This window comes from Portunus trituberculatus, chromosome 47, assembly GCF_017591435.1.
Source record: "Portunus trituberculatus isolate SZX2019 chromosome 47, ASM1759143v1, whole genome shotgun sequence".
Lineage (NCBI taxonomy): Eukaryota > Metazoa > Arthropoda > Malacostraca > Decapoda > Portunidae > Portunus > Portunus trituberculatus.
The window spans coordinates 4,711,870-4,732,990 of NC_059301.1; the positions used below are offsets into that span (position 1 = coordinate 4,711,870).

The 21,121-nt window shown below is 37.9% G+C and overlaps 2 protein-coding genes across 4 annotated transcripts in view; one reads left to right on the forward strand and one right to left on the reverse strand.

The window, feature by feature from the left end:
* The first annotated feature begins 1,470 nt into the window (after window positions 1-1,470).
* Window positions 1,471-10,790, forward strand: LOC123520515 (alcohol dehydrogenase class-3-like). The gene is made up of 8 exons (XM_045282839.1): window positions 1,471-1,649; window positions 5,071-5,172; window positions 6,475-6,616; window positions 6,844-7,064; window positions 7,431-7,517; window positions 8,688-8,817; window positions 9,349-9,615; window positions 10,335-10,790. Exons 1-8 carry the CDS (start codon window positions 1,629-1,631, stop codon window positions 10,499-10,501), a joined length of 1,137 nt encoding a protein of 378 aa, XP_045138774.1. The 5' UTR covers window positions 1,471-1,628; the 3' UTR covers window positions 10,502-10,790.
* A 2,798-nt stretch (window positions 10,791-13,588) lies between these two features.
* Window positions 13,589-21,121, reverse strand: part of LOC123520511 (juvenile hormone esterase-like) — an 82,986-nt gene continuing 75,453 nt past the window's right edge. For all 3 annotated transcript variants that reach the window (XM_045282825.1, XM_045282824.1, XM_045282826.1), the window contains 2 exons: window positions 14,733-14,864; window positions 13,589-14,527 (listed from right to left, as the gene is read on the reverse strand). In XM_045282825.1, coding sequence (XP_045138760.1) covers window positions 14,359-14,527; window positions 14,733-14,864 — 301 coding nt within the window. In that variant the 3' untranslated portion in view covers window positions 13,589-14,358. The remainder of the gene's footprint in view (window positions 14,528-14,732; window positions 14,865-21,121) is intronic.

The window sequence follows — 21,121 nt, forward strand, 5'->3', positions numbered from 1 at the left end:
TACATGTATTTCTTTAGTAGCTCTTTTTCTTGTACCTACCGTAGGTAATTATAAATATCTTGTTTGTCTTTTCTAGTACTGTGCATGCATTGCATACTGTAGTGACCATGGTACAATAAACTTTCGTTATTGTACCATGGTAGTGACAGTGTGACCAATAATTGGAAGTTAATTAACTGCAATTATTTTGTTAAAAGTAGATGATTACGGAATTTTTTGCTCAAACAAAATGTAATTTTTTTTTCTAACTTCCCATAATTTTTCTTGCATTTATCTTATCACATAAAACATTAGCAGTTGGATAAACAGATAAAAGCCACCTTGGGGCCCGCCCCTGGCAACATTGGCAACCCATCACCACCGTCCGGTGATGTTAATTGTACGACAATTATCGTATTTATACGATAATATGGCTGTTTGTACGATGTACGATACATAGGTAAGAATCGTACACCAATATACGATAATTGAGTGGCAAAGTATTTTTTTTTTTTATATTTGTAATAAGGTGTAAAGAAAAAAATATCGATGTCAACATTTCAGAGAGAGAGAGGGGCTGGGGACTGGGGAGGGAAGGAAAAAGGAGAGAGACGCTGTCAGTCACAGTCAGTGTCAAGTGACAAAATGATCTTATTAGTGTGACTCTTAGTGTTAGTATGGTGAAGGGCGAGTTTTCCTTCTCTTATCATATGTTCTATTTGACGTATAACGGTATGAAAAAACAAAACATTCTCATTATGTGGCAATAATGGGCAACAATAAATAAAGAAATAAATAATAACGGTTTTCCAGTGTAGGTTGTGTTGCGGAGAATGATGGACTGACGGTTGACTGATACGTTGACCTCTTGGAGATACATGCACATTGACACTGTACGTAAGCTTTTATCAATATACAGTTTTATATATATATATATATATATATATATATATATATATATATATATATATATATATATATATATATATATATATATATATATATATATATATATATATATATATATATATATATATATATATATATATATATATATATATATATATATATATATATATATATATATATATATATATATATATATATATATATATATATATATATATATATATATATATATATATATATATATATATATATATATATATATATATATATATATATATATATATATATATATATATATATATATATATATATATATATATATATATATATATATATATATATATATATATATATATATATATATATATATATATATATATATATATATATATATATATATATATATATATACACACACACACACCTTTGTGTAACCTTTGTATGTGTAGTATGTCATTTGCATATGAAAATGAATGAAAATTAATGAAATGTTCAATACAGTGTATAATGCAGTTCTGATGTGTGTATATTATTTTTCCTTTGGATGTACGATAATATTAGGCAAAATACGATAATTCTGGTGGTTCGGTACGACAATGTGGGCTAGAAAAGTTAACATCACTGCCACCGCCGCCACTGCACTGAGTTCACTCCACTCAGGGTTACGTACTCCGTTCCGAACTTCCGTTGGCGCTGGAACATTGCAGTAAGACAGACAGGAGCAGGGAACTGCAGCAGAGATGGCTTCCACCAAGGGTCAGGTACGTTGTCAGTTGTGCGTTCGTGTGTAAAGCTGACACTGGTTACACCCTCAAATCATTTATCCAATCAGAACGGTAGGTAAATTAAGCATAAAGAATGATATGCGTACGTGACATATGGTTGATTGGTTCAAGGTCACCACTGGGTGCTCTATACCGGCGTCTTGGGGTAAGGCTTTAATATAGCCTGGAATTGAAAGATACTCCCATTCCTTGATTACTAAATTAACATAGTCAACCTTTGCTATATTGGGAGAGGTAGCATTATGTAATCCAGTGGAAAGTTAGCTTGGTCTTGGAATCTGTCATCTCATGACGCATAGGCCTGGGTGGATCATGTTCGGCTCTCCTGTCTAGGCGGCCCGGGTTCGAATTTCGAATCCTTGCCGAACCCTTAGCCGATGGGAGATGTAGCTGTAAATTTGCAATTTGAGCCAATACACCCTATCTTAAATTTCTTTTTCCCTAAGTCTAACAAGCTTGGAGATCTCCTGGGAAAGCGGGGTTTTTGGGTGGGGGAAACAAAAATGAGGCAATTTGGGGGGTCCGAAAAAATCTAAGGAAAAATACCCATTTTAAGAGAAAAAAGGGGAAAATCACAAAATTCATGACTACTTTTCACAGAAATTATCCTAACCTAACATAATAACCTGCTAGCCGGGGGCTCCACCCCCCGGACCCCCCTGAACTATCCTAACTTAACCAAACCTAACGATCCAAAAAATCTAAGGACAAAAACCTGATGTAATGTAACCTAACCTAACCTAACCGGGGGGCTGTGCCCTCCCCGGACGCCCCCCCCACAACACTAACCTAACCCTAACATAAACCTAACCTAGCCGGGGGGGGGGTGCAGCTCCCCTGACCCCCCCAACACTAACCTAACCATAATATAAGCCAAACCTAACATAACCTAACCTAGCTGGGAGGGCTGCAGCCCCCCGGTCACCCCCTACAACAATAACCTAACCCTAACATAAACCTAACCTAACGTAACCTAACCTAGATCGGGGGCTACGCCCCCCGGACCCCGCCCTGCAACACTAACCTAACCCTAACGTAAACCTAACCTACCGTATTCTTGCCTTGGGGCAGCTTCCCTCCCCCCACACTGGTTCTCTTATAGCTTCACACAATATGCCCTACCTCTACCAATACCCCTCCTCACAATACCTTAACGAAAGGATGAAGGTCCTGGCTGGTCCTCGTCTCGATTGTACACTGACTTGCATCGCAGGAGCGATGATTTCCCAGTAATCAAATTCGCAACCTTTACAACTAGTGTCACTGGTCGCCATGGCTGAACTGCGCACACAGATGTCTGTGCACCTGTCTGCCCAGCTGTGCCCCGCCTACGAATACATATAGCAAATTCCCATTGGTGCAGCTCGTGGTGTTAAGAGGTGGTGGCACGTCATTGGACAAAAGAACTATAGACACAATAAGAATTCTATTCAGCAGTTACCCACAAACTCCAGTTATAAACAAATGCAAGTCAGTATACTGCTCAATTCAGAGTGTGATGGAGCTCCGTGGCTCGCCGCAGCTTGCTGGACTTAGAGAAAACTCGCCGAACACTGCACATTTGAAGGCTTGTGCTGAAGTTATTACTAATTTCCGATAGGGTAAAATGGGGTTAGAAATGCTCATAGAAGTGTGATGTAGACCGTGAGACTGTGTATAGTTACGTGTGGTGTATTGGCTGAAACTGCAATAATACCGATGTAGCGTTCTCCCGAAAGCCCTAGCGGTGCCATATGACGTAAGCTGTTGCGGCGCCTATGGAATAATTTACATTTCTCATGATGCATCTCTCCTCACATGCTTCACCCGTCTTCTCTTCTATTACTCCATTGTAGGCAAGCATAAGCATTTTCTCTATTACTCCATTGTAGGGGAGTGTAAGCATTTTCAGATACGTAATTTGAATCCGTATAACATATCTGTAAAACCGCTTACCTTTGTCTGAAAGTAATATTATTTACTTAGCAGTCATGTTAATAATGTCACTATTGTAAAATTAATACTAGGATTGTAAAATATAGAGCTTTGTGCTGAAAATAGTAGGACTTTGAGAACGACATTAATCAACAAGACCTCCTAAGATCTCAAAAATCAGTGGTGGTCTCCCAGGCTCCCAGTCCAACCATCAGTAACAACAATGTAGGGCTCAAACAGACAGGTTTCTATGATCAAAATATAGCAAGTACAGTGGGCCTCATAGATCAAAAGAATCAGCTAGAGCAGTGGTTCTCGAAGTGGTTAATATCAAACCCCAAATGTTGATGGGATCATCCAAGGGGTTAATGAATATCCAGGGGTTGATGAATCACTGGGGACAGTGAATATTACTGCTGGGGTCGAAAGGACCATTGAATCTGGAAATTCTGTAATCTAGATTTATAATGTGTAAAGTCTGAAGAAAATCATGTACCATTAGATAAAAAAAAAGGAAAAAAAAATCAAATTCAAACCATAAATGATCATTTTAATAGTCAATCTTGAAAAATTTAAGCAGCGCTGGCAACACTATCTTCAACCAATCATCATTGTCTCACAACTCTACTGCCCGTTCCTACAACTTAACACCTTCCAAGAGAGAAGTATCAGGAAACCTCGCAAACTAAATTGGATACCAAATGTTTTTTCTTTTCAAGGTGGCAAATAGCAATTTTTATTTTGTATTTTTTTTCCCCCTTGGTTACCATCATTGATATAAAAAACCACCACCACCACCACCACCGCTACTACTGCACATGGTTTTTGCCATCGGAATTATTTTGCTGAATTAAAAGACTGATTAATTGAAATTTTTAAACTTTATTGGGAGGTTGACGAGTTAAAAAATTTGAGAACACCTGAGGTAGAGAGAAGGCAGGAGAAGAGAATGCTGCTTTCTTCAGTAAAGAGTTTCCTTCCCATGAACATTCAGGTGTTGTTGGACCTGCACCAACTACGTTGAGAATAACTTTTTTTTTAGAGAAGTGACATGCTTATCCTTCAGTTCAAAGTGCAGAAAATATGAGAAATATGTTCTCCTAAATTCCAAACAGCAAAAGACAAAGAGATAGATTCCCAAAGACGGGAGGATCCTCGTGTGGAAAAGATGTGGTCTGAAGAACAGGCTGAAAGGTAACAAAAGTCTAAACATGGTGACCAAGATACAAGAAAACATAAAAGACATTGAACTCAATCTTCTCAAATGTATAATTTATCCACCAAGGCTTGATATACTACTTAGTAAGTTTTTAAAGCAATCATATAGAAGGGAATTAATTTATAATAAATAAAGCCATCTTGAGTAGTTCTGATGTGACAAATCTGAGTTCAGTAGTAAGAATACTTTATAAGATGTTTGTTCAGCAATTGTTCTCTTTGGTTCAGATTGTGTGATGTAACTCAAGTTTCTTGTCATCAACAGGTTATCAAGTGCAAGGCTGCAGTGGCTTGGGAGAGCAAGAAGCCTCTTACCATTGAGGATGTAGAGGTAGCTCCTCCCAAGGGAGGAGAAGTCCGCATCAAGGTAAGAAAATGTTTAAATAAGGATGCAGGTGTCATAACTTTAGAAGACAAGATTTGTAAAATTAGGGATTTGCAACAAAAAAATTAACAGGTAATGGAAAAACTTAACACCCAGTTCTCAATAGTAATATGGCAAAGTAATAGAATAGTACTGCACAATTATATCTGGACGGCTGCTATGGTGGTCACAGCATTAACTCCGGAGATTCATTATGTATGTTAAATACAAGGTCAGTCAGTGATAATATGAGTCAACACCAGGCAAGCACAGGCAAAGGAATTACAAAGGCATCTAAACTTCTAAGCTGTACTTCATTAATCACAAGCCACAAGTGCAAAATGACTCAGTACACAGTCAGTCAGGACAAGCACACGTAGTGCTTTCACAGGAGGCAGAGTCGTTTTTACATGGCAGTCCTCACTGGCATAGGCTACAGGGATCGGTCCCTACCAGCAGCCCACAACACTGGCTTTCTACACTGTATATACCTGCCTTAGCACACAGCTTCCCAGCTCAGTGCCCAAGGTTCTCCTTAGGCATGGGGGTGAGGTGCAGTAGGTAGTACATACATCCAATCCAAATGGTAGGTGGCAGTCAAGTCGTCTTCTCCTGCTGCCCACGTCACTTCTGAACCTCTGATCCAAAGCATATGTGGGTTCATGCTATTCCAAATCACGTATCCCCACTCATCCCACACACACACACACACACACACACACACAACAATAGCTTTGTCTGACACATACATATATCTTGATGCACATTGTAGGTCTGTCTTTCTACAGTTGTGTATTATTTCAAGTACTGATCTAATCTGTATCTCCTTGTTTTATTTGTTCGTTGCTTAATTGAAAGTAGAAATGCATTTGCAATATGCTGGTATTTTATACCATACATCTTCATATTGAATTCACTGTTGTGAAAGACTTTATATATATGCCAGGTATGTTTTCTATGTAACTGGACACATGTATTACAGGCAGCAGCTTCAGCACCTTGGTAGGTCACAGATATTTTCTTTCCAATGATTATCCACTTTTAGAACTTCGAACACTTGCAGGTGACGCAACTTTGTCTAGTGACAGCTTGACTGAGTATGTTTACAGACATCCAGTGTCCTAGATATAGGCTGATAAAAGTTCTTTCTGTGAGTGTGTTTAAAAAAAATCATGTACGAGGGGAAAACTGGCAAATGGTTGAGTGTATGATTCGACATACATCACCTTTTTACTGTATCGTGTCATTTTCTTTTGTAAAGAGAAACTTTGTAGAGTCTTGTACAAGTTTTCTTTGTTGGTACAGGTACTGGCCACAGGAGTCTGTCACACTGATTCTTACACACTGGATGGCCATGATCCAGAGGGATTGTTCCCCGTCATCTTAGGTCATGAGGGTGGTGGCATAGTGGAGAGCGTGGGTGAAGGTGTCACTTCAGTCAAGGAAGGTAAACTCACAATTAATTTTGTTCTTTGGGAGTATGGATTACTTTTGGTTTTTATCAGAATTGATGTACAAGAATTTCATTCTGCCTACTGTTTTATCATCTTTTAGATATGGATTTAAAATGTTTTTTATTTGACTTTAATTTCTTTGAATTAATTCAATATGGTAATTGAATCATTAATGTTAATGGACATGACACTCTTATGATACTCTTTTCTCCATCTTCAGGTGACCATGTGGTACCACTCTACATCCCTCAATGCTATGACTGTAAGTTCTGCAAGTCACCCAAGACCAATCTTTGCAGCAAGATCAGGGCCACACAGGGCAAGGGAGTGATGCCTGATGGTACTTCGCGTTTTACCTGCAAGGGCAAGCAGCTCTACCACTTCATGGGCTGTTCCACCTTTGCTCAGTACACTGTGGTGTGTGAGATATCTATTGCTAAGGTGAGAGAAATGTTTAAAGCTTCAAATATAGTAAGAAACATAGATACTCTACATATCTGTAGGAGGATACATATGAACTCCATCTTTACAAATCTGATAAGCTTAAGTGTAGCAAATTATTAGTAAAAGTAGTAAATATATGTAAAGAGATGTTTTCACTTGTATTATGTTACATTCTAACAAAACATTCAGATTGTTCCTAGATACTACTGTATAATGTAACTATAATTACCAGTTATTTATGAGGTATTGTTGCATGTCAAAATTCAAATGTTTTTACCTAATCACATACAAGAAACATGGGCCTTAAATGAATAACACTGGTGGATTGACTCGGTAATTTTTCAATAGTATATTTTATGACAGGTGAACAAAGCAGCCCCATTAGACAAGGTGTGTCTCTTGGGATGTGGGCTCAGTACTGGCTATGGTGCAGCTCTCAACACTGCCAAAGTGAGTGGAATTTTGTCCTCTTTGTTTGCATTTGGATTTTCAGATTTCACATGTTTAAATGGTAATAAAGAGATAAAATGTAATGGAAGTGAAGAACATGAGTGGAGCATCTTGTATGAATAGAATGAGAAATAAGAAGCAATATAGAATGTAATGGAAGTGAAGAACATGAGTGAACTACCTTGTATGAATAGAATGAGAAATAAGAAGCACAAAGCACAACTGGTGTTTAGAGTTTGAGAGTTGGATGATTGAGTACATCAATGTATGGTTTAGTTGCCAAATGGAATGGAAGAATGGTGATTGGTTAAGTAGATAACTGTCAGATGTGAGAGCTTTAAGGCTAAGGGGGTAGTGTGAAGGTGGCATTGATTTAAGATTGTTATAATTACATTCCAACTTGTTGGTATAATTACAATTCCAACTTGGTGTTATTGCTTTAAATGTGGAATTTTAAGTAAGGAGGCTCTAATCAACAACAACAATGATACTTTTGAGAACCTGATTTGCTACCCTTCTTTGGAATAGGTGGGATGAATTAGGCCATTGCCCTACAAAGATATAAGTAAAATAAAAATTAACGTGTGCAGTATCTCCAAAGAAATATTGTTCTTCTCCTCTAAATCACAGTAAAATGTGCTACTAAGTACAAATGAATGACAGAATATGCCCTCTATTCATCACAATAGTAATTGGTCATCTTGATGATTTGTAGTTGTCTAGGTATACATCTTGCTAAATTCCTGAAATATTTGATGTCCATACCATGCATCCACAGGGTATGCATTCCCTTGATGAGTTAAGATACTGAACCAGTGTTGCAGTTTATTAGTGTGCTTTTCATCACATTTCATCCATTTTCAATTGTATCCATGTCAAGCACAGAAATCTTGTTATTCAAGAATTTCTTTACTGTTTTGGCCATGTGACATGTATGCATAAAATGTGTTCTCATTAATGGCGCAAAATGGCGCCATATGATTCTCTAATACATTCAGATAGTTGTCACTGTTCATTATAGTGTTCTTGGGCGAGAAATACAATGCTCCTCATCCTTTTCAGTGAAGCAAGCCCATTTCTTCACAGAATTTGGATACTTACACACTTAATTTTAAGAGAAGAATAATAAGGACACCAAATGAGGGGACACTTAATTGATTCACTTTGCAGGTAGAAGCTGGGTCAACTTGTGCAGTCTTTGGTCTGGGAGCTGTTGGCCTTGCAGTTGCCATGGGGTGTCGCCGGGCTGGAGCTAAACGGATCATTGGTGTTGATATCAATCCCAGCAAATTTGAAACTGGTAAGGATGAGGCTTTTAAGAAGGAATCATTGAGAATTCATATTTGTTTTGAAATTAAGAAATGCAAAACTTAAGAGTTTTCAAACTCTAAATTATGAGTAAAATATTTATTTTTTGTATTTTCTAATGGGCCAAAATTAATCCAGTAACATTATGAATGATAATACTGGATAAATAATATGAGAACAATACCAGAATGTTTAGTGATACATTTTCCTCTAGTTACATCATACAGTACAGTAAAGCCTATATCAGATAAAGTCTGGTAAACCTCAATCTGATATACAAAAGTCAGTGTGGTATATACACTACACCCTTCTTATATATTTGAGGTGCATTCAATAAAAAAAAAAAAATAAGATAGGTTTCATACTTTTAATCCCACTTAAGTCATTAGTTGTGGGTGCAGTGCATTGATTTAGATGATAGTTATTCTTTAGCTAACTGTTTGCATTTACTGTAGATTTCTTTTACTACATTTCTTCTACAGACACCACCATTAATATAATGCTTATATGGTTTTATCTTAAGCCAAGACATTTGGCTGCACAGAGTTTGTCAATCCAAAGGATCATGAACGTCCCATCCAAGAAGTGTTGGTGGAACTGACAGATGGTGGCTGTGACTACACCTTTGAATGCATTGGAAGTGTGGAGATCATGCGAGCAGCCTTGGAGGCATGTCACAAGGGTTGGGGAGAAAGTGTCATCATTGGAGTTGCTGCTGCTGGGAAAGAGATTTCCACACGACCTTTCCAGTTGGTGACCGGTAGAGTGTGGAAGGGCTCAGCCTTTGGAGGTGAGTGTGCTGCACTCAAGATATAAAGGATATACAGGAATGACAAGCAAATATAAAGCACTTGACACCTTTGGTTGTCTGTAACACAGCTATTATAATGAATGTGAATATCATGTAATTATAATCACTTAAGTGAATTTCCTTAACAAAACAAGAACCAAACTTGATTAGTATTATCTAATGATAATCTGTCTTGTAGTTGAATATATGTACATACATAGTTCAGGTGGGATGTGATATTACAAGTGAATTATACTCTTAATTTTTTCATAAATCAGTATTAACTACAAATGATTTATTCAAATTTAACATTTAAATCACTCAATGTTGTGGTCAGTGATCAAGGTAATTTGTCAAGTACCAGCTGTGCCACTGATGCTTTTGTTGAATATATTCATCTGTATGGGAAAACATTATTGTGGCACTATGAATGTCACAATTTGATTGATATTATATGTTCTTATTGAAATCATTATCATTACTTTTCATTATTCTTTGTATCAGATAATCTAATGATTTGCATTAATCTCCAAATAATTTAAGGTTAGGAAAAAAGTTTAGCCTAGCAGTTTCTTATCCATTATTGCAACCTAATGCTTGAATTCTAATGTTAGATTTTGAAGTTTCAAGATGAAAATGAGTTTTTTATATTCTCAACACTTTTTTTTTTTTTTTTTCCTTTTATTATTACATTGGTTATGATCAATTCTTATTATCAGGTTGGAAGTCCCGTGACAGTGTGCCAAAGTTGGTGGATGATTATATGAACAAGCAGCTCATGGTGGACGAGTTTGTGACCTTCACCAAACCCATGGTAGAGATCAATGAAGCTTTCCAGCTGATGCACGAAGGAAAGGCCTTGCGCTCTGTTGTCATGATGGAGTAACACTGGCTGGTTTGATCCAAAATATCACTCATTCAAGGACAGTTAATTGTTCCTTAAAGAGTGCATATATTTTTCAATTATCAGTTTTCATATATTGCAATTATGTAGGTATCAGTAGTTTTTTATACTACATTTGTATTTACCTAGTTTCCACTTGTAACTTTTCCTCTTCAGTCATTATTTTTATTTTCTTTAGACTACTATGATGGATTTGCACTTTGAAATTCAATAGAAAATTCTAATTACAGTTTACAGGAATTGACTTCGCAATTTTAAAAAGTTGAAATTGCTTATTGTTTGCTGTGTCATCATATTGTTAACATTTAAGGTTGTTCAATGAATAAACACTTAGAAAAAAATAAAATGTTTCGATCAATTTATGTTTGACAGTGCAGGAATATATGTTTTTATTTCTTATTTTTATCTATTTTTTTTATGTGAAGAAATCTGGCCAAGGGCAGCAAAAAAAAAATTCAATAATAAGCCTCACTTTGTTGACAGTCCCTGAACACGGCTAAGAGTTAGTCAAAAGAATGTAATAAATGTCTTCAAACCTTCGGGTCTTAAGAAGATAGGAATTTGAAGTAAATAGGGAGGTCTAAAGTTTATCAGTGAAAGGTGAGAGAAAGAGTCTTGTGCAGTAAAGCAGCACCCTCAGGAGGAGGGGAGGGATGCAGTTAGCAATATTAGAAGAGTATTTGACTTGAAAATAGCAAGAGATACAACATTGTGGCAGTGAGAAAGAGGCTGTAGACAGTTAATCAGAGAAGAAATGATATGAAGAAAAGCTGATTCCACCCTATCTAATATAAATGAGTGGAAACCCACATAAATGTGATGAATACTGCATACATGGACAGATAAAGACCCTCTACTAAGCTATATTAGTAGTTGGGGGGCTGAGAAAAACTGATGGAGACAACTCAGAACACCTAACTTCATAGAAGATATTTTAGGTAGAGAAGAGGTGTGAAGTTTCCAGTTTAGATTATAAGTAAAGGGCAGACTGAGGATATTCAGTGTAGAAGAGTGTGACAATTGAGCATCATTGAAGAAGAGGGGATTGTTGTAAGGAAAGTTGTGTAGAGCTGATACATGGAGAAATTGAGTTTTTGAGACATTGAACATTAATAAAATTTCTCTGCCCCGATCAGAAAATTTAGATCACAAGTCAAGTGTTCTGTAGCATTCCTGGATGATCTGCTTGCTTCCTGAAGGGTTGGTCATCTCTGGAGAGATGTGGAAAAGTTTAGGGTAGTATCATCAGCGTAGGAGTGGATAGGACAAGAAGATTGGTTTAGATCATTGATGGATAACAGGAAGAAAGTGACAAAACAGAACCCAGAGGAACACCACTGTTAATAGATTTAAGAAAAGAACAATAGCCATCTACCACTAGAACAATCAGAGAGTAAACTTGAGATAAAGTTACAGAAAGAAGGATAATAGCCATAGGAGGATAGTTTGGAGATCAAGACATGATTAATTTGGGTGAAATGTAGGATTAGAACAGACAGGTATGCAAGGGTGTTTGTATGCAGTAGTGAAAATGAAAATGGTAAAAGGAATGGATGAAGTGCCATTTGGGAATAATGTCCATGAATGCATAACATTTTTGGTAAAGTAAGAATAATATCCACTTGTAATGGGTGGTACGAGTTGATGACAAATTGAAGCATATGATGAATTTGTCTAGTGAACACGTTTCAGTACAAGATGATCAGTTGTCATATATTATGAAGAGAATTACAAGAGCAAAGTGACAGATTGACTAATGAAATATGTATAATAGTCTTAAGACAGATAACACAGATGCTTTTGTTGTAAAAGAAGTTACGTGATCGCCATGTTGTGGTAAGAAAGCTCATTCACTGATAGAAGTTACCAAGAACATAATATATGTGTCTAGGAGTTATTCAGTAAGTGATAAATGTATCCACAAATTTATCATGAAAAATCTCATATTTAGCTACCAGCTTATGAAATCTATAATTGATGTGCTGCTGAGTTCATTAGTACTATCTGTTTGTACTGACAACAATAACTCTAAATTCAGGAGTAAGTCCTACCTCAAAAATTTCTCTCATGTTGAGAATTCCTGGACTAAATGAAGGATAGCAGAAACTGAATGGAGACGCAAATGTTGAGTGGTTTTCAAGACTTTTGAAAAGGTAGTGTTGCTTTTGAGGGGAAACGATGAATGGAAAAGATGTTGAGGGAATAGAAATGTCAACAAATACAATGGAAAAAATTATTTCAGAGTGAGAAATTATCACCCCTTGAAAACATGAAAAATGGACAATGGTGAGCAGATTCCCAAGGTGTATAGGATGCAGGTAAGAAAGAAAGAATACAGTATAGTATAGTAAAAGACACTAACCCTCATTTCTCAAAGAGACAAACCACCACAACCAACTTTCCCAACAAATATACAGGTTTCTTTGGCAAGCATTGATAATGCCAATGGCAACCAAAGAGTACAGCTCAGTCTTTCTGAATAGTCCTGCTCTGATGTATTATTCTCTACCATCAATTTAGAAAATTAAAAAACAAACATATTGAAAATTTCCTTCCAAAAGATGTTCAGATACATTATATGAATGTATAACCTCAAAGAACTAGTAATGACCTGATGCACTGTACTTAAAAAATAATATGATAGTTACTAGTTACCATTGGCATAACAAATAACTATGTGCATCATCTGCTATTCTCTCAAGACACCTATATGCATCATCTGCCTTAAGGAAAAAAACTTAATATTTGCAATACAAGGTTTTCTTCAGTTGGCTGAAAGGAACTATTGTTTTCAGTTCTTTCATTCATTCTGTTGATATCCATGTCCACTATCCTTTTTGTTGTATTGTAGATTATATCAGGTCTCATATCCCACAAACCTATAGAAAATCAATATCACTTGCTTTCCTCTCCTGCTGGAATTGCAAGCCAGAATGTTGATTCTCAACCTTAGGCATTTCCAGAAGGAAGGGAATCCTACAAGCAGCTTCTTTCTTAATTCATTAGTTAATAGGTATATTCTTATCTAACAGGAGTTCATCTTTTTTCTTTAAAATCAATACAACTATAAAGATAAATAAAAGTTTATTTACAAAAATAGTTTGACTATTTTGACACAATTATGTCATGGTCAAGGAAACAGTGATACTCTTTGGTTAGCCAATTTGCATTCAACAAAAATTCTTGAAATTCATACAACAAAATAAAAAAAACACAATCTAAAAAATACAAATATGCACATGCTTACTAAAATTAAATAGCACTACAGCTTACACACAACCATAGCTGGGCATAGTAACTATAAAATTCTTCACAATAAGAGATAGATACATAATGTTAACCTTATTGGGTATAACCAATTATTGATAATTGGCAATAAATCTATGTCTGGTAACCAATAAATCCAAAATTCCAATACTAGTGATAACAATATTGATATATTAAGTAAAAAAAGTTATAAAATAAAAAAATTTTTGTCTTTAATAGAAAACTTGGAAAAATCTTGGAAAACTTCAAATTCAATGTTTATCCTGCCTTTTTATTAATGAAAAGTAGAATAACTACATTTAATTTTTAAAGTTAAAACTTCAACATGCTTATGTAAAAAAAAAAAATAATAATAATAAATTATTGTTCAATTAGAACCAAACGTATGTATTAGCAATGCTGATGTACAGATAACATAGAAAAAATAATTGTTGGATAACCAATAATCCAATGTTATTATTGTGATAAATTATTGTGATAATGCCCACCTATGTATATAACTACAATTGGGTTTTGTTGAAGAATCTGCATTACAAGTGGCATCTACTGTAGACAGCAGATGGATTTTGAGCTCACTTCTTACGGAAGAAGAAGGCAGCAAACCCACCAGCACACACAAAAGCAATGATGAAGACTATCATGGTGATGAGGTAGGCATCTCTCTCATCCTCTAAGTCATTGTACTCTTCCAAGGTTGGCTGTTTTGGCAAATTTCCATCCTCTTGCAGGGCAATGTGCCACCTGTAAGTGAGATGCAGACATATGGTGGTTATGTCATATAAACTATTAAGTATCTGTGCCACTTCATGGATATAGTTAATTACTACAAGCCATATAGTCATTACATGCATATTAAACTTTATATGTACTAAGTTTCTTCTGTGAACCACCACCCAGCTCTTGCCTGTCTGGTCACAGAATAGCAGAGAGGAAGGAAGAATCTCACCTGTTAGGGAACTCTGTTTCCACTGTGCACTCATCTTGCACTAACATGTACTTATGATCCCCTACTTTAACAGGCTGCCACTTAGGAATGCCAAGATCCTTCCATTCTGACTCTTCATCTGGTGTGGGGTTGCTAGAAGGGAAGAAAGATGTTGATTAATAAAGTGCATGTATGTGTGTATGCATGCTTGCGCCTGCATGTCTGTGTTCACATATGCCTGTACAATATGCATGAATGTGTGTTTCTGTAATCTAAGCAAAATCATGGTAATTGTATTCTATGTACGTTAAAAATAAACACACACACACACACACACACACTGCATAGCGTAGTGGTTAGCATGCTCGACTCACAATTGAGAGGGCTCGGGTTCCAATCCCGGGAAGAGGCAAGGCAAATGGGCAAGCCTCTTAATGTGTAACCCCTGTTCACCTAGCAGTAAATAGGTACGAGATGTAACTCGAGGGGTTGTGGCCTCAGTCCTACCCGAAGATCAGTCTATGAGCTCTGAGCTCGCTCCGTAATGGAGAAGACTGGCTGGGTGACCAGCGGGCGACCTTGGTGAATTATACACACACACACACACTGTGTAGACATTGTGATGACCAGACGTCACTGAGCAATTCACAGGGAAAAGCTACAACAGGAACTGGAGACTGGCATATGTACAGGGGGAGGGGGCCATATTGTCTTCATATTAGATAAGTTTTGGATCGTATATATGGAAAAAAAAAAAAGAGAGAGATGGATCTGAGTAGTGCAGCCAGATGTATGACAGAATCAAAACATACACCATCATGTAAAAACCAACTGTACAATGAAACTCCAGCTGGACTAAGGAAACAAAGTGAGAATATTATGGACAAGGATTTTTCTGGATTTGGGTATGAGAAGGTTGATCAACGCAGAAAGGGAATTAAAGTACATGAAGGAAGTGATGTCAAGTTTAATGGACAAGCAGGACAGATTGACAACAGAAAACACAGAGCTGAAATTGAGATTGGTAGAATGTGAGAAGGTCAGTGCAATCAATCAGGGATTGAAAGAGGAGATACAAGAAATAAAGAAACAAAATGATGTACTAAAAGCCACATGCCAAGACTACGAAAACTCCTTAAGGAGCTTACAGGGTAAAGTGCAGGATGGGATTGTGGACAGGGAAGAAGGTGGATTGGGTGAAAACAAGCTGAAGGAACTACTAAATGAATGGAAGCAGGAACAGGAAGGGGAAAAAGTAAAATTTTCGGAGGTTGTAAAGAGACAAATTAAGGAAGACACTATAGTTGCTGTAATCCAAATAATTAAATAGAAAAAATACCTGGTGTGGGATACAGTGGATAAGAGTAAAAGGTTCATGATTTTTGGGATGAAGGAAAAGAAAAATCCAAATAAATTCACGAGAACGTGAAGAGAGAGAATTGGCCAAAACTGTTATCAAACAAGTTCAAGACAGCACACAAGAACTAGACCAGGAAGTGGAGGAAGTGATCAGGATAGGAAGATAGATTGAAAGGGGTAGGAGACCAATGAAAATGAGAATGAGATCCCAAGTGGCAATTGAGGAAATTATGATTAGGAAAGGGAAGTTGGCTGATGATACTGAACACAAGGATACATGGTTAAAAAGAGATATGAACCTAAAGGAGAGGGAAAAGGAGAAAGAGCTAAGAAGTGAAGCTAAGGAAAAAAATGAGAAAAGGACAAAGATTGAGAAGAACTTTTACTGGAGGGTTCTAGATATGAGACTAAAGAAGTGGTACCTACGGAAGAAAGAGGAGGTCGTGGAGGAGACAAGAAATTAAGAGTGACTTATATAGATGGGTTGCAGTCAAGCATGTTGGAGGTTAGGGATTACTTAAAAGAGAAAAAGCCAGATGTAATGTGCATCGTTGAAACAAAACTAAGAGAGCGGATCCATGTTAACTTTGAAGAGAAGAGATATAATAGTTGGAGAGACAGGAAGGATAAAAGGGGAGAAGTGGTAATAATGGTTAGTGATAATATATGTGTGGAGGATGTGCAATATGGAGAGAAGAAAGTGGAAGTAATGGGAGTAACAATCAAAACAGGAATTGAAGAAGAGAAGAGTTATAGTTACGTATGTGCCACCTACGACAAATACATGGGGAACTGAAGGACATAAAGATATGCAAATAGAGGTGATTAAGGGCCTAGATAACATGATAAGAAGAGATGGAAGAATACTTTTAGTTGGAGACTTTAGCTCCAAAAAAAAGTAAACTGGAGAGAGATGGAAGTAATGGATAATGCTGAGCAGTGGAGTGAGGAAGTGTTATAGTTGACTATGGTTAGGTTAGGTTCGGAGTGTTTTTTGATATTAGTGATAATCTCTGCTTTTGTAAAGACATTAATGGCTTGTTTTCAGCCATAGGAATAGATCACAACTATGAAGAATGGCGACTTTTCATAGATAGTTCTACAAACAGCCTGAAAGCTGTTTTACTACATAATGGGAATCAGTATCCATCCCTCCCTATAGCATACTCGGTACACATCAAGGAAGAATATGAAAATGTAAAGAAACTTCTCGAAAAAGTAAACTATAATGAGTTGAAATGGGACATTTGTGGTGATTTTAAAATGCTTGCTTTCTTACTTGGATTGCAGGGTGGATACACTAAGTATTCATGTTTTCTTTGTCTGTGGGACAATGAATGATACTGAGAAAGAGGCATAGTGTGCATTTTGAGATATAGTTAATGGATTCCTTGGTAACAAGAAAGACCCAAAATACAAACAGTTGGTAGGAAAACTTTTGGAAAGTTATAAGAATTTAGGCTGTAGAATGTCACTAAAGGTGCACTTCTTGCATTCACACTTGGACTTTTTTTCGTGAAAACTTAGGAGAAGTGAGTGAGGAGCATGGTGAGAGGTTCCATCAAGACATTGCAAAAATGGAGAAAAGATACCAAGGAAGATGGGACACTGCTATGATGGGGGATTATATATGGTCACTGGTGCGTAAAGATCAAGGAGCTCACAGTAGGAAAGCGCGTTCATCAGTGCACTTCTAGTAGGCCTATTGTTGCTTATAACCTTATTTCCAGGAAGGAGGTAGTAGACACCTACCGAAACAATAACTTACTCCCAGTGAGATCTAATAGCACTAGTTCAGGAGGTGCTGTGAACCTTCCATTAAAGCTAGTTGTGATCTTGTTGAATGTTTCCCTTTGTGTCTCACAACTCAAGGTGGCAGTCACAGCCTACCCTCTAAAGACAACTCTCCTTCTTCACACAAAACTACATGCACTTACCACACATACACCCTTCACTTCAAATCAAAATTTAAAAGAAAAATGGGACCCAAAATAAACAACGCCTCGGAGTCCCCCTCTGGGGAGGGGACCAAAATGTCCCCAGGTCGGACACCTCTCCTGTTGAAGACCACAAATGCCTTGACACCTCCCTCAAATTTTTCTACATTAACTTCTGCAACATTCGCGGTCTTAGATCTAATTTTCAATCTGTGGAACACCACCTCTCCTCTACTAAACCTCATCTTCTTTTCCTCACCGAAACACAGCTGTCTGAGGCAACTGACAGTAGCCCCTTCTCTGTTCCCTCCTACTTTCTCTATTCTGATTTTCATTCCAAAGCTGGATGTTGCGTCTATGTACGCAATGACTTAACTTGCTCTCGTGCCCACGCTCTTGAGTCTTCCGAATTTTCCACCATCTGGCTACGACTTAACAGTCACTCACAAACTAAATTCCTCTGTGCTGTTTATCTCTCCCCTAACTCTTCTGACTATAGTAATTTCTTCGACTACTTAACTTCTAAAGTGGAGCACATTCTGTCCCTCTACCCTTTCGCTGAGATTTCCATTCTTGGAGATTTCAATGTTCACCACCAGCTTTGGCTTTCCTCTCCTTCACTGACCACCCTGGTGAACTAGCCTTCAACTTTGCTATCCTCCATGACCTAGAGCAACTGGTGCAGCACCCTACTCGTATTCCTGACCGTCTTGGAGACACGCCCAACATTCTTGATCTCTTCCTCACCTCTAACCCTTCTGCTTATGCTGTCACCCTTTCATCTCCGTTGGGCTCCTCCGATCACAATCTCATTTCTGTATCTTGTCCTATTTTTCCAATCCCTCCGCAGGATCCCCCAAAGCGAAGGTGCCTCTGGCGTTTGCCTCTGCCAGTTGGGGGACCTGAGGAGGTATTATGCTGATTTTCCTGGAATGATTATTGCTTCCGTGTCAGAGACCCATCTCTTTGTGCTGAACGCATAACAGAGGTGTTAGTATCTGGCATGGAGGCGTACATTCCTCATTGTTTTTCTCAACCTAAACCTTCTAAACCTTGGTTTAACTCAGCCTGTTCTCGTGCTATACATGATAGAGAGGTTGCCCACAAAAGGTACTTGAGCCTTCCATCTCCTGAATCTCATGCACTTTATATCTCTGCCTGGAATCATGCCAAGTCTGTTCTTCAACTTGCCAAACACTCTTTCATAAATAGGAAATGTCAAAATCTTTCAAACTCAAACTCTCCTCGTGACTTCTGGCATCTAGCCAAAAACATCTCAAATAACTTCACTTCTTCATCTTTCCTCCTTTATTTCATCCTGATGGCACCACTGCCATCTCTTCTGTCTCTAAAGCTGAACTCTTTTCTCAAACCTTTCCTCACAACTCCACCTTGGACGATTCTGGGCTTGTCCTCCTCTCCTCCTCCCTCTGACTATTTCATGTCTACAATCAAAATTCTTCGTAATGATGTTTTCCATGCCCTTGCTGGCCTAAACCCTTGAAAGGCTTATGGACCTGATGGGGTCCCTCCTATTGTTCTCAAAAACTGTGCTTCTGTGCTTGCACCTTGCCTGGCCAAACTCTTCCAACTTTGTCTATTGACTTCTACCTTTCCTTCCTGCTGGAAGTTTGCCTACATTCAGCCTGTTCCTAAAAAGGGTGACCATTCTAACCTCTCAAACTACTGTCCTATAGCTTTAATCTCTTGCTTGTCTAAAGTTTTTGAATCTATCCTGAATAGGAAGATTCTCAAACATCTGTCACTTCACAATCTTCTGTCTGATCGCCAATATGGCTTCCGTCAAGGTCGCTCTACTGGTGATCTTCTGGCTTTCCTTACTGAGTCTTGGTCATCCTCTTTTAGAGATTTCGGTGAAACTTTTGCTGTTGCGTTAGACATATCAAAAGCTTTTGATAGAGTCTGGCATAAAGCTTTGATTTCAAAACTGCCCTCTTACGGCTTCTATCCTTCTCTCTGCAACTTTATCTCATGTTTCCTTTCTGACCGCTCTATTGCTGCTGTGGTAGACGGCTACTGTTCTTCTCCTAAACCTATTAATAGTGGTGTTCCTCAGGGTTCTGTCCTGTCACCCACTCTCTTTCTATTATTCATTAATGACCTTCTTAACCAAACTTCTTGCCCTATCCACTCCTACGCTGATGATACCACCCTACATCTTTCCATGTTCTTTCAGAGACGTCCAACCCTTCAGGAAATTAACAGATCACGCGGGACGCCATGGAACGCCTGACTTCCGATCTTTCTAAAATTTCCGATTGGGGCAGAGAAAATCTAGTAGTTTTCAATGCCTCAAAAACTCAATTCCTCCATCTATCAACTCGACACAACCTTCCAGACAACTATCCCCTCTTCTTCAATGACACTCAACTGTCTTCCTCTTCCACAATGAATATCCTCGGTCTGTCCTTTGCTCATAATCTTAACTGGAAACTTCACATCTCATCTCTTGCTAAAACAGCTTCTATGAAGTTAGGTGTTCTGAGGCGTCTCCGCCAGTTTTTCTCGCCCCTCCAACTGCTTACTCTGTATAAGGGCCTTATCCGTCCCTGTATGGAGTACTCTTCGCATGTTTGGGGGGGTTCCAGTCACACAGCTTTGCTTGATAGGGTGGAATCGAAAGCTCTTTGTCTCATCAACTCCCCTCCTCTGACTAACTGTCTTCAGTCTCTTTCTCACCGCTGAAATGTTGCATCCCTTTCTATATTTTATCGCTATTTTCATGGTAACTGTTCTACTGATCTTGCTAACTGCATGCCTCCCCTCCTCCACGCTGCACAAGGCTTTCTTCTTCCTCTCATCCCTATTCTGTCCAACTCTCTAATGCAAGAGTTAACCAGTACGCTCAATCATTCATCCCTTTCACTGGTAAACTCTGGAACTCCCTCCCTGCATCTGTATTTCCAAATTCCTACAACTTGTCTTCTTTTAAGAGGGAGGTATCGAGGCATTTGCTCCCCTAATTCTGGCAGACGGTCTTGGCACTTTTTGTACTCTTTGGAGAGCCAGCGCTCAAGTGGGCTTTCTTCTAACTTTCTTTTTTTTGCCCTTGGCTGGCCCTCTTCCCTACGTAAAAAAAAAAAAAAAAAAAAA